This window comes from Microcebus murinus, chromosome 7, assembly GCF_040939455.1.
Source record: "Microcebus murinus isolate Inina chromosome 7, M.murinus_Inina_mat1.0, whole genome shotgun sequence".
Lineage (NCBI taxonomy): Eukaryota > Metazoa > Chordata > Mammalia > Primates > Cheirogaleidae > Microcebus > Microcebus murinus.
This window is the reverse complement of record NC_134110.1, coordinates 78,879,717-78,894,363: the sequence shown is the minus strand read 5'-3', so window position 1 is coordinate 78,894,363 and position 14,647 is coordinate 78,879,717. Positions and strand designations below refer to the sequence as shown.

The window sequence follows — 14,647 nt, the reverse complement described above, 5'->3', positions numbered from 1 at the left end:
ACAGGACATTGTCGGTCTGAACTGTTTGGTACTGCTCCCCAGTGAGATAAAGACAAAAATTGAGTTTATTTTTATATAATTCAATTTCCTGTCTTCTGAGTCTACTATTTAAAAAAATACTCAGGCTTGTACTCTAGTTTATTTCATCCACTTCATTTATCTATAATTTTATGGTATTTCACAAAACTATTGGCTGAGGCAGATGGATATTCAACTTTTTTTAAAAAAAGAGATCATTTGCCGAAAAGGAAAGTGAAGCGCTGACACGTTAAATCACTTGTTCAAGTTCAGACAGACGGAAATTCTCTCATTCACCTAACTACTGAATTAATAAATGTATATGAAGAGCCTTGTGCGGCAGACACCAAGCTCCAAGCCGGAGCTACGGTGTACATACAACACGTCCGAGCAGAGCCCTGACTCTCCCAGGTGAGTCCAGTTCGCCTCAGAGCCCCAGGAGTCGCCCTAGACCACTCAACGGCAGCGCTCCCATTGGTATCCCCCCACCAGCACTCGCCCCAGGAAGACGCGCGCGGAACAGTGTGGACAGAGCCGGGCCAGCACGTAAATGCCGTATAAAAGTACAACGAAGGGAAGAAAAACACCAACCACACGCTCTTATCACAGTGGCCGGCCGCTGGGCCACGAGGCTGCCCAACTCCGCGACCCTCCCCGGAATCCTTGATCCACTCCCCGCACGGGGCTCCGCCCGGACTCCCGACCCCGCCCACCGCGTCACCAGCGCGTCTCCCGAGACTCCTCGGCCGCCCCACCTCTGCCTTCCGCTGTAGCTCCGAGTGCCGCTCCAGCGCGCTCGCGAAGCCGCCCGGTTGCGTCTTAGGCTCCTGAGAATCGGAACTCTTACTCTGAGAACCACTCTCAGTGCCTGCGCTCCGAAAGGGCCTGGAGAAGAGAAACACTCGCAGAAAACGGCTCTCGGCAGCCACAGCACGAGTCCGGCACAAGGTCGCCATGACAGCTTCACAACCTCTGACCTTTGGCCTTCTCTCCGTAAGCGCGCGGGTTACGGGGCGGAGCGACAACAGCCCCGCCCACCTGCCGCAGCGCACTTATGGCCGACGGGCTTGGTTACGTCTGGTACCACCGGGCAGGGAAGGCACCGTAGGGCAGAGGGGACTTAAGCTGAAATTGGTGGGTTAAATCGCTGGTGGCAGGAGGTCCGCTAAACTTTGCGTGGGAAGCGCTTTTAACTTGCAGGAATTTCGCTTCCCCAGCGCTGGGCACCCGTTGGTCTCTTGCAGCTTCTGGTTAAGTGACGTTTGCCGTTCCCCTCGCCTGGATATCCCCTCTAGATGACCGCCTGGCTCTCTCTCCCACGCTCCTCCAGTCTTTACTCAAATATGAAGTTCTCCTTGCTCACCTATTTAGAATTGGAAGCTCCCCTCCCCCCATTAACACTCTGCCCAGCTCCTGTTTTTTTCTATACCACTTAGCACTTTCTAATTTACCATATACTTTACTTGAAATAATCTTTAGTGTATACTCTTCCAACTTTGTAAACTCCGTGAAAACAGGAGCTTTGCTCTTGTACCCCTGGCACTGGGCATACGGTATGGCTGGAGAAATAGTTGTGAAACCCTGGATCCACGTTTGTCCTTGTTTGCCAATCCACCATCTACGTTACAAAACTAGTCTTTCTGAGACGTTTTGTTACTTCTAGATAGCTACTATGCCTGTTAGAGAATTAAGAAGTTTGGAATGTGCCCAAATATTGCTCCACCGGAGACTCCCCCACACTCTTTATGTTCTTCCACTTTTCCCCCCAATGGTAATTCCCAGAATTTGCATACCCTTTTCTAAACTGGGCCTAACACCATACCTGAGGTGTTTACAAATTAAGTTGTCTTTTATCTGGCAGTTTTATATTTAACCGCAATTAATTATTCTAAGGGCAGGTGACACACTCCTTTCCAGTTCATCTGCAAGTACTTTGAGATAAGGAATTTTTGAGACAGGGTCTTGCTCTGTCTCTTGGGCTAGAGTGCAGTGGTGTCATAGCTCACTACAACCTCAAACTGCTGGGCTCAAGCAATTCTCCTGCCTCAGCCTCCAAAGTAGCTGGGACTGCAGGCAACGGAGGCCACCACGCTCAGCTAATTTTTCCATGTTTAGTAGAGATGGGTCTGGCTCTTGCTCAAGCTGGTCTTGAATTCCTGGCCTCCACCAATCCTCTAGCCTAGGCCTCCTAAAATGCTAAGATTACAGGTGTGAGCCACCACGTCCAGCCAGACCTTATTTTAGTAATGCCTTTGACTATGGATTTTAAATTTCTGATGCTCTCAAACTAATGGCATAGACAGCATACAGAATACAGGACATTGGGCCGGGCGCGGTGGCTCCCGCCTGTAATCCTGAAGCTCTCTGGGAGGCCGAGGCTGGCGGATCGTGTGAGCTCAGGAGTTTGAAACCAACCTGAGCAAGGGCGAGACCCTTCTCTAAATAGAAAAGAATTAATTGGCCAACTAATATATATAGAAAAAATTAGCCGGGCATGGTGGCACATGCCTGTAGTCCCAGCTACTTGGGAGGCTGAGGCAGTAGGATTGCTCGAGGCCAGGAGTTTGAGGTTGCTGTGAGCTAGGCTGACGCCAAGGCACTCACTCTAGCCTGGGCAACAAAGTGAGACTCTGTCTCAAAAAAAATAAAAATAAAAAAGAATACAGGACATTGACCTTGGAATGGTGTATAATTGTATGGATCATGTAAGATTTATTACTAGCCAACTCCTGGGTAAGTCCTTACAAATTCAGCAGGGGGTTTAAGATAAATTCTACTCCAGGTGAGTTCTCCCTCTTGACACTTAAACTATTTCCCTTGACCATAAATGGACTCTAAAAACAATTTTGCATTATCTATGCCTGTTGCTACTTCCACTTCCTTTCAGAAGAAAGTGTAAATTGTAAAGAGCATAGCCAATGACTTTTAAGAACCCTGAGTTCTAGTCCTGACTCTAATCCTGATCTTAAGCAGGACAATTTAATGTTGCTGATTTGTAAAACCAAGCTATTGCCCTCTGTCCCAAGTTTAAGGAAGTGCTTTGTAAACTTAACTATTAATACATCAGTACGCACAGAACAAATGGGGTTATTAAGGTCCTAGCTCTAAAATTCAGCAGATGTATTTATATTTTTGTCCCATCTCAGCTAGATAACAATTCCTGAAGGATTGTGACAACAGGCATTTGGAGACAAATCCTGTAGTTTTTAATGTATTTGGTGATGGATGTATGTACTCACAAGATAGGATACATCATCTTGAAGCCTTCAATTTTACTTGTAGACAGACAGTTACTTTCACATTAAACACATTTTTAAAAAATATATGAAATGCAGAATTCATCTGATTTTAAAATGTAGAATTTGTGTCAGCTGACTTCAAGTTATGCCTTAAAACTGTCTGCCTTTGGTAGAGCATCAGAAGCATCAAATGAGAGGAACTATGAAGTACCAAGCAAGTCAAGCAGGATGTCTGCAGACTCTACTTGTCTATACAAGCACGAACAGTGATATGGGCCGTAATGGCAGTGTTTCCACATCTTCATGGCATCTTAAGAGTTCTGATCCTGCTTTAATTACAACTTCTTGCTTTATTAAAAATATAAGCCTCTTTTTTTCTCATGTAGCTTCCAAATTGTTAACACACATTGCAAAAATATTAGTAATGGCAGATGGCAAAGAAAATAGTTCAAGTCTACTAAGAAATGTGATACTTTACATCTACTGGCTATGTTTCATCTACAAAATATTGACACTGCCACGTACCTGAGTAAAGAATTAAAGGTGATAAGTGTAAAATGCCCAGGCACTTCCTGAAAGCTCAGTGAATAGTAGTTATAGGTGGAGATGACATGAAGTTATTAGAAATTCATGCCTCTTAACTACATACGCAAACCTGGGATAATGTCTGGAGGTACAGATTCGGGAGCTACTAGTATCATTCTAGAGGTAGTCATTTCAGCCATAGAAATAGATAAGATCACTAAGAGGATCATGTAGAAATCACAGTCCCCAACACCCAGGCCACGGACCAGCCCTGTTGGGAATGGGTCTGCATAGCATGAGGTGAGCAGTGGTGGGTGTTCAAAGTGTCATCTGTATTTACAGCTGCTCCCCATCACCTGCATCATCGGCATAAGCTCCACCTCCTGTCAGATCAACATTGGCATTAGATTCTTACAGGAGCTTGAAGCCTACTGTAAACTGCACATGCAAGGGATCTAGGTTGCACGCTCCTTATGAGAATCTAATGCCTGATCTGAGGTGGAGCTGAGGCGGTGATGCTAACGCTGGAGAGTGGCTGCAAATACAGATTATAATTAGTAGAGAGTTTGTACAATGAATGATATGTGCTTGAATCATGCTGAAACCATCCCCCCAAACCACTCCCACCTCTGGAAAACTGTCTTCCATGAACCTGGTCCCTGATGCCAAAAGGATTGGGGACCACTGATGTAGAAGGTAACTGGGGGATAGCATTTGAGGAATTGGAAGAACACTAATACTAAAAAATAGTGAAACTGTTAAATAAGAATCCTAGAAACCAAGGAAAACTTTAAAGCATGTGTTGAAGTGGAGAATGTTACCGTGAAAGATCATATCCACTTACAAATATTGAAACAACAAAATTGTGTCTGGTTTTTTACTGTGTTGTACAAAAACCATCAAATAATCACACTACTAACAACCTCAGTGACTGACATCAAAGTTACATATAAGAACTGGCAAGAATTTTAGTTGCCAAATAGGATTTAAGTATGAAATCCTGGCAGGTGATAGCATATGCAGGCCCTACCCACTGAGGGCTTGCAAACTTAAGAGTGAAAAGCCTTTTGGTTCATTGTTATCTCAGACAATAGGGAAATTGTGAAAACTAAGCTTTGCAGGTTTATTTAAAAGTGATACTGGTTTATATTAACTGTGATCCACATGTGGTCTCTATAATTAATCCAATTAGAATGTCATTAAAAATGACAAATCAATGGCCAAGGGTCTCTTCACTATGGGCAAAAATGTAATTATTCATCTGGACTTTAAGAGCTATGAAGAAACACATGACTGGGCACAAGGGCACAGGTCTGTAGTCTCAGCTACTTTGGAGGCTGAAGTAGGAGGCTCACTGGAGCCCAAGAGTCTGAGGCCAGCCTGGGCAACATAGTGAGACCCTCCCCCATCTTCACCCCCCAAAAATGAAAAAGAAACACATGATCTCGACAAACATATGTAGCATCTCCTCTGGCACATATGCAGCAAAAAAGTTAGTTAATAAGTGCCTTTTGGTAGCCAGCATGTAGCTTTTTCAGTTTTGCTTGATTTTTTGTTGTTTTTTTTTTTTTTTCCTTGAGACAAGAGTCTCACTCTGTTGCCCAGGCTAGAGTACCATGGTGTCAGCCTAGCTCACAGCAACCTCCAACTCCTGGGCTCAAGCAATCCTTCTGCCTCAGCCTCCCAAGTAGCTGGAACTACAGGCACGCGCCACCATGCCCGGCTAATTTTTTCTATATATTTTTAGTTGGCCAATTAATTTCTATTTTTAGTAGAGACGAGGGTCTCGCTCTTGCTCAGGCTGGTTTTGAACTCCTGACCTTGAGCGATTCGCCCGCCTCAGCCTCCCAGAGTGCCAGGATTACAAGTGTGAGCTACTGCGCCCAGCCTTGATATGTTGATTCAATAGGATTTTTCATGGTTTCTTTACATATCCAGAACATGAAGGGTTTGGAGAGAGGATGCATAATAGGCTTGCCCCTTTCCTTAACAGACAGGTAATACATACAAAAGAACCCATACCCAAATCATAGAATTTTTATTGTTTTCAAATACTATACAAAAAAATAGACAGTATGTATATTTTAACAGATCCAGAAACAGTCCAAATTAAACATTTTCTTCCCCTATTTCAAGTTACTTTGAGATGCTACAATGATAATCCAATTACTGAGTTCTATTCTCTTCCATCCAGTCACTTGGCCTCATAAGCATAAGAATTCTTGCTTTATTTCCCACAAAGTTTAAATTAAGGACATCCCTTTTTGTAAGAAAGGAATTATCTTCAGGGATATTTTCTTTTGCACTTTTTGAGTCCTTAAATATCTGAGATTTCATGCTCTTGTTTTCTTCCAGTGTTAAACAAAAAACACAATAACCAGGACTTCTTTCTAGTATTTCCATTAATTACTGTTTCAAATTCCTTAAATATGTGTGAATTCATGTTGAATCTGCTACAAAGACCATTTTGAATAAGTCTAAATCTATGTCTATTTTTCTAAATTCATCTTCACTCTTTGTACTACTTCTTTAAGGGGCAGAGTACTTTACAATAGATTAATTTTTATTTTAGATTAAATGTATGTAGATGTCTAGAAAAGTGATTCTCCAATTTCTTCTTTCACAACCATCCCCAATACGCACTATGTATACCCATCCCACTTCCCACCCCTATTTCTATCATTTCCCCCCCAATTGGGCCATAAAGGGATTTGAGGATATTTTTCCTCAACTAAAACTGCCATCTCACTCAATTTTGCCTTGTTGAAAAGATAGTAATAGGGCAGGACACCCAAGAAACAATGTGATAAAAAGATGTTGGAATAAAAAAAATTAAAGACTAGTTGGCAGAAAATAATTTAACAGTTATGTTGAATCACCACAATATTTCCATAGAAAGATAAATTTCTGCAGATCCACTTTTTGGGGACAATGCTTCAACAACCTTTACCTTAAATCCTCTAAAAGGAAATTATTTAGAATATGTTAATATGATACCATTAAGCAATGATTTAAAATGGATGGTTAAAAAACTCTTTTTTTTTTATCATAGACAACAGTTGATTCTTTAACACAACAAGCTTTTTCCGGACCATTGGTCTCATAATAAATATTAAGACCTATACTATTGATATACAGAATTTACTAAGCTTTTCACATGTAATAGAGCATAGTTTTAATTGCATCCAAAATGCTAACAAAAAAGCTCTAGCAATCAAGAATGGCAACATGTTATTTCATAACAATCAACACTTGTGGCTTTTCAAATTTGGTTTTCATAAGATAATTTATCCTGAAGTAAATCTAGCCATGCTTTTAAAAAATGCTTTAGGTCACTCCAAGCTTGGCAGTTAACATTTGGCATAAACAATAAAACAACCACAACTTGATAAATAACAAATACAACATTGTAGGCCATAAACATATACAGCATAAAGCAAAAGTGGTGGTGATGTGTAAGTAGTTATTAGAATTGAGTACCTTGGCCTCTGCAAATTCGTCCAGAGGCCATGATTCACTCAGCCCCAACGCTCAGTTCTCAAAAAAAAAGAGGCAGTGTCTACAGTATCCTTTTACAACTTCTAACACATTGAAAACAAACTAAGTAGAAAAATGATGAGTTGATTTTTATTAATGCTTTACAACCTCAGGAGTTATCACCAACCCCTTAGTACAAAAAATGCTCAAGTTATATTAGTCTTATAACTCTGTGTGCTTATTTTAAATGGTGCTAAATGGATTAAATGAAGACAACAATGTTTCACCTAATGTGATTGATTTTGGTGTTTTTACAGCAATCTAGATCTAAAAGACTTTCAGTTTGAATTGACAAGAATGCTTATATTTTAACCTACTGATAATACAATATGCTTGATTCAGAATGTTATTTTGTCAATTTACTCAAACTAGAATTTTAACCTGGTAAAAAATTAGTTGATATGAGTGACATAGTAACCAGTACACTGAAATGGTTACTGTCATAAATGGAGACAAGGATGGAGGGGAGAGGAGTTCTACTCTCATCACCTACAAGTTTGATTATTGTACACATTGTCACTTACAAAACTGTAACAAATTAGATGGAGAGCTGTTTATGCTAATCTGGTGTCTTCAGATACCCAAGATGTGTACCTTGTACCTAAACAGTGTTTATTCCAAAATACCTATTTGTAGCTGGTAGCTCTTCCCTTAAAGGTAAAGAAAATATACGCAAACTTTTAATAACTAGGAATCAGAAAATGTTAAAGAACAATTTTAATTAGGAATCAAATATACAGAGATTCAAAGAGAAAAGGAAATCTTGTAGAAGCCAAACTGGCATCCCACATCTAGAGCAATTTTGCAAAGTAAGAAAGTGACTATGACAACCTGCAGCTTCTTAGATCCTTCTAGTGAGTGTCCCCAGGTACTATAAGTGTTTTTAATAATGGTGTTTCCTAAATAAAGGGCCTTAAATACACATTAAAGGGTGTTGCCTAGGAATAGAGGTGAAGATATTTTCATTTTGTTTAACCCACAAACTATTTGGTCAAAGGAATATGTAAAGCTAAATAAAAGCACATCTGGTAGAAATTCATGACAATGAATGTTGACAAGATGTGCTTGGATCTTGCTTGCAGCATCTGGCAGTGGGTAGCAGAACAAAGGTAGGAATCTCACAGGCTCTCCTGTGTGGGTTCTGGAAGAGGCTCCGTGGCGGTGGCACTAGCATTTGCAGTTGAATTCAAGACTTCTCCAAAATCACCGCCAGCAGGCTTGGTTCCCCCTACTTTGGACTTTTAAAAAAAGTTCATAAAAGGAAAAGACATCATGAAACATAAAATTAGCTGATTCTGCATAAAGTAACTGTAATTTTACTTTCAAGAACAAATAAATCAGGAACCTAATAGCTCAGTGATTAGTATGTATGTATGGAATTTAGTACTGTTGTAATGTTGACTGTGGTTTCATAGCAAAACTTATGCATTCTTTTTTGAACTACTCAGACTGGTAAATTCTATACTTTCTCCTTTTTTCTCCCTGTCTGCTAATTGTTCTTCACATGGAAATCTGTCTAAAAAACTTTGTAAGGTCTATTACTTTAAAATATCTATGAACTTTCTTTATACTTGGATAACATTTTGTATTGCATCAAAGTGTTCATTCAGCTACACTCATTCAAGAAATATTATTGAGTACAACAAAGATAATGTATGTATTTTTCCCAGTTACAGTAAAGCTTTCTAACCTTTTACTACTTAAAGTGTGGTCCAAGGACCTACATACCCAACATCACCTGGGATCTTGTTAGAAATGCAGAATCTCAGACATCCCCTCGACCCCCAACTCAACTCCAAATAGAGTTTAAAAAGATCCCCAGGTGGGCCAGGCACGGTAGCTCACACCTGTAATCCTAGCACTCTGGGAGGCTGAGGTGGGAGGACTGTTTGAGCTCAGGAGTTTGAGACCAGCCTGAGCAAGAGAGAGACTCTGTCTCGACTAAAAATAGAAAGAAATTAATTGCCAACTAAAAATATATATATATATATATATATATATATATATATATATATATATATATATATATATATATATATAACTTAGCCAGACATGGTGGTGCATGCCTGTAGTCCCAGCTACTCAGGAGGCTGAGGCAGGAGGATTGCTTGAGCCCAGGAGATTGAGGTTGCTGTGAGCCAGGCTGATGCCACGGCACTCACTCTAGCCTGGGCAAGAGTGAGACAGACTCTGTCTCAAAAAAAAAAAAAAAAAAAGATCCCCAGGTGATTCCTGTGCACATTATAGTTTGATTACCCTAGAAGCACAACTCCAAGCTACGTACTGAAATTTTGTCAATAATTGTTTATTTGAATGAATATATCCTGCCTTACATTTATACAATATTTTATGCTTTTCAAAACCCTTACACATAACATGTCACTTTACCCTCTTCAACACAGATGTATCTATGCTCTCTCACTGTGTTACATCTCATGATTATCCAACAGGACAACTAACATTAAGAAACCAGTCAGTGACCAAGGATGCAATAAGCTCACAGGGGATGTGAACTTGACCTTCCTCTTAGCTCAATCTTAACTGACTGGGCAGAGACTCATTAACAACTACAATCTAGTTGAAATTTTCCCTCATTGTTTTTGATTTCCCATCCAAATATCTTTTAATTGTTTGGGAAATTTGTATAGCATATCTATTATTTATTTATAGAATTTACTAAAATACATTCCTTAATTATAAGAAAATATCAAGATTCCTTGCAATTCAACATGTCTAAAACTGAACTCCTCCCCCACAACTGGCCCCTTCTCTCTATATATATTTTTTTCCTAAGGCAGGGTCTTCTTGCTCTGTCTCTCGGGCTAGAGTGCAGTGGAGTCATCATAGCTCACTGCATCTCAAACTTCTGGGCTCCAGTGAGCCTCCCAAGCTGCTGAGACTACAGGTGTGTACCACCATGCCCGGCTGATTTTTCTATTTTTGGTAGAGAAAGTCTTGTACTTGGCTCAGGTTGGTCTTGAACTCCTGGCCTCAAGTTATCCTCCTGCCTCAGCCTCCCAAAGTGCTAGGGTTACAGGCATGAACCACCTTCCCTGGCCTTCTAATCTTTTTTTAAGACTACTTTAAATGGCAGTAAGCACCTACCTAGTTGCCCCAACTCAACACCTAGGAGTTGTCCTTGATCCATATCCATCTTGTTCTACATCCAATTAATCTTTTTTCTGCCATTTGTCACTTCTAAATACCTCAAGACTTTGTCACACTGTACTACCTTAATTCACTCTACCATCATCTCTGGGGCCCCAAGCTTCAAACATTCCCCTCAACCTAAAGGTCTCCATTTATATTACTGTGTCCTCTGAGCGACCTTCTCTGACCTTCCCTCCTGCCAAGGTAGATGAGGTTCCTACTACTTGTCCTCATTGCACCCTGAACTTTCCCTGTCATAGCCCTTACTTCACTTTATTTTCATTGCCTATTTAATTGTCTGAACATCTTATAGAAAGGATCTATATCTCTCTTGCTCACTGTGGTACCTCTAGTGGCTAATACTCACTGCACTGCATGGCACATGACGAACACTCAATAATCACAGATCAATCAATCAATCCAGAATCCAAATGTAGTATGTGTAGACCTGATGTTCAATGGAATATAAATTTATGGCCAGGCATAGTGGCTCACACCTGTAATCCTAGCATTCTGGGAGGTCAAGGCGAGAGGATTGCTTGAGCTTAAATGTTTAAGACCAGCCTAAGAGGGAGACCCTGTCCCTACTAAAAAAAATAAAAATAAATAGATAAATAAGTCCTACTTATAAAAAAATAAAATTAAATATAAATTTAGCAAAATTATATCCCAAGCATACAATTTTATTTTATAACTTCCTTGGGATATCTGTTTAACACACTATACTTTTTAAAAATTACTTTTTAAGGCCGGGCACAGTGGCTCACGCCTGTAATCCTAGCACTCTGGGAGGCCAAGGCAGGCAGATTACTCGAGGTCAGGAGATCGAAACCAGCCTGAGCAAGAGCGAGACCCCGTCTCTACTATAAATAGCAAGAAATTAATTGGCCAACTAATATATATAGAAAAAATTAGCCAGGCATGGTGGCGCATGCCTGTAGTCCCAGCTACTCGGGAGGCTAAGGCAGGAGGATTGCTCGAGCCCAGGAGTTTGAGGTTGCTGTGAGCTAGGTTGACACTACGGCACTCACTGTAGCTTGGGCAACAAAGTGAGACTCTGTCTTCCAAAAAAAAAAAAAAAAAATTACTTTTTAAAAAATCTGAATGGTGCCTAGTCACATTTTAAAAGATTACAATTTACAGAGTCTAAACATATTCAGGAAGAGAGTATATAATAAATGACCTGGAAGTTTCTCCTCATCTCCAACATCAAAAGGACACAGGGTGCCTGGCTTTCCAACTAGCCATTTCAAAAACTAATGCTTACAGCAGATTTCGAGGAGAAGCTGTAACAGTCCTAACAATATTGAGAACTGAATTACATACAGTAAGCCTCGACTTACTGCAACTACAGTTCCTTTTCAAATATATGACTTGACGTTAAGAAGAAGAAAAAGCGGGTCTCTTGGAATGACTATGATATATTTTAATACATCAAATACATATCGGGCAATGTACCACGGAGTGTTCTAAGCCCCTGAGAAGCAACAGTGAGCGAAAAAACCAGGTCCCTCCCTGCATTCATGGGTTCGCAAAGCATCATGATAGTGGAGATTGAATAAACAAGTCATAGGACTGTGTGTACAGTGTGATTCCTTTTTGAAAAACATTCATATATTTGCACACAAACAGAAAAGGTATGTGCTGTTTGTTATGTGCCAGAAAAAAAGATCCAGATCACTTTTAATAAACATACCTGCTTCTATAGTTTTTAAAAGATGCATTTAAATATAAGTGACTCAAAGTTCTAAAAGACTAAACTGAGTATTTAAGCTGATTTATTAAAAAAACACTTAAGATATTATTTTTAATCCTTAAAATATATCCATTGTAATTATCAGAGTTAGTTAGGAAAAATGAACATAAGGCTTTATATTAATATTAATATGAACTGTGTCTGTAGAAAGGATCAGGTAGTGGATGGGAACTAGATGACCTTTTAAGGTTGCTTGTGATCCAAAGACTTGATGATTTTGTAGTTTTGAATATGATCTTTAAGATAATACAATTTAAAAACCAATAAAGCTAATCATTATGGGAAAATATTCACCACCATTAAAATCAAAGAAATAAAAAAAAATAGTGAATTATCAATGACAATCATGGCATCATCATCCTAATAAAAATGTTCAATAATTGAGGACCGAAAAAATAATTTCTATTATAAGGTAATGTACAAGCAGCCATTACACATAATACTGAAGGAGAATACTGAATGGTACAGGAAAATGTTTATGATATATGGTTGATTCTTTTTTAAAGTATAACAGCATAGTACTACTATATACAAATATTAATCTCTGGGTGGGCAGATCAATTTTTTTGTTTTCTCTTTTGTGCTTCCTATATTATTCTTAATTGTCTATAATAAATTTATATCAGATTTTGTCCAATTGCAAAAGTATTTGAAATGAATAAAGCAAAAAGCAGCACAAATTTCTGAAGTGCTATTGCTTTCTAAATTGTACATTTCCTTTCAGCATTTAGCAGGCTGTGCTATAACATACACTAAAAAAATATTAATTAAAAGAATACATAATATCTTAAATGTCTATTAATAACATAAAAGAGTTCCTAAAGTTCTTTAAACATTTTTAGAAAGAAATACTAATGTGAATGATTTACCCACACCAAAGAAAAGTTAAGGCACCAAGCAGTGTATCACAAAGATCCTATTCATCTCTCTACTTGCCTTTAAGTTTTCAACCTTTTCTTCAAAGGATTTGAAAGTTGGGGAGTTTCTATGGAGAGAAAAGAAAAACAAATAGTAAAATTACAAATACTAAAAAAAAAAAAAAAAAATCTAACAATTTATAAAACATCTTTAATTTATGATTAGATTATATTCCTCTTCGACATTATTCTCAATCAGCAAAAGAACAGATATATATCTGTATCATATGTGTGCAGGTATATACACAAATATTATGATGCAAGATTATCAACTTCTGATGCAGTATTTCTAAGAATGTGCTTTTGCTTCCATGAAGAGAGCCATTCATAGACAAGTGATACATTAATAGACAAGGTCAAGTATATGTGTGAGTAGAGGGAACAAAGTCAGGTAAAACATCAATTCTGTCACTTCCCCAACCAACTTGTCATGGTCCAAGAAAATGCCACCATTAGATCAGTTTAATTTTGGTGAAGGCACTACACTCTAAAACTGTTTAGATTGGCATCCTGCCTGGCAGGATTCCTACGTGAAACCGTATCATCCAAGCAAGACAAGCAGACTACATACACTTCCATACCAGGGATCCTAATTCCCAGGGAGCAGCATAATATACAGGGAAAAAGGAAGGGGGAAGGACCAAAAGGAAGGGAGAAGCACAGAAACTTGGCTTTGCCTACTTCACAGTGTTGCCCCAACTGACAGAGAGAACACACTCATCCCACAGGACAGGTGCCTTCTGTTCATCCATATTAAGTAGAATCATAGCGCCTTTGTCTCTCACACATGGGTTTCCAAAGCTGCTATCCTAGCCACCTGACATTGAATATCCTTCTTACTACCAAGATGACAAGGCCAAGAAGGGAACAAGGGGTTTCCCTCCCTCCCACAGTGGTGACAGCAGAAGAGTGTAAGAGGATGCTTCTCAAAGCGTGGTCCCCAGACCAGCTTCAGCAGCCACTCTTGGGAACCTCTTAGCAATGCCCATTCTCAGGCCCCGCCCCACCACCACAGAACCAGAAACTCTAGGTGTGAAGCCTGGCAAGCAGGGTTTTAACAAGCACCCCAAGTGATTCCGATGTACTGTAAAGTTTAAGCCAAGTATCTAGTATCTATTGTTAAAAATCCTCTGCCTTTCTAGAGAGGTTAGGTGAGGTATTAACAACAATATGAACCAAACCACTTGCAAGTGCTTACTGATAAAAGCAGATAATAGAATGAAACCATGGTTGGCTCCAAATGTCACACTGGGATGAGGGAAGGGAAAATGGGGAGGATGGAAGAAAAGAGGAGCATAACTAAAGCTAATTTAGACAAAGGCGGTGGGACACCCATATCCAGGAAAAGAAAAGGGTTATTAGACAAGTAGTGCTTACTTTGTCAAGTAAACAGATTTCAGAAATGAAACAAAATAAGGGTTTTTACAAAGTAAAATAGAAATAATTCTTTGTTTTTAGTTCCCAAATATTTAATGGATTTCTTGCACCTATGTCAACATTAGAGA

The 14,647-nt window shown here is 39.4% G+C and overlaps 1 protein-coding gene across 5 annotated transcripts in view; it reads right to left on the bottom strand.

The window, feature by feature from the left end:
• TPD52 (tumor protein D52) overlaps nucleotides 1-14,647 on the bottom strand; it is a 211,280-nt gene that overhangs the window by 95,377 nt on the left and 101,256 nt on the right. For 4 of the 5 annotated variants that reach the window (XM_076005202.1, XM_076005199.1, XM_076005200.1 and 1 more), the window contains 2 exons: nucleotides 13,162-13,210; nucleotides 8,022-8,557 (listed from right to left, as the gene is read on the bottom strand). In XM_076005202.1, the coding sequence (XP_075861317.1) occupies nucleotides 8,438-8,557; nucleotides 13,162-13,210 (169 nt within the window). In that variant the 3' untranslated portion in view covers nucleotides 8,022-8,437. Of the gene's footprint in view, nucleotides 1-773; nucleotides 8,558-13,161; nucleotides 13,211-14,647 lie in introns of those variants that run through there. The other variant, XM_012739995.3, reaches the window with a different exon arrangement.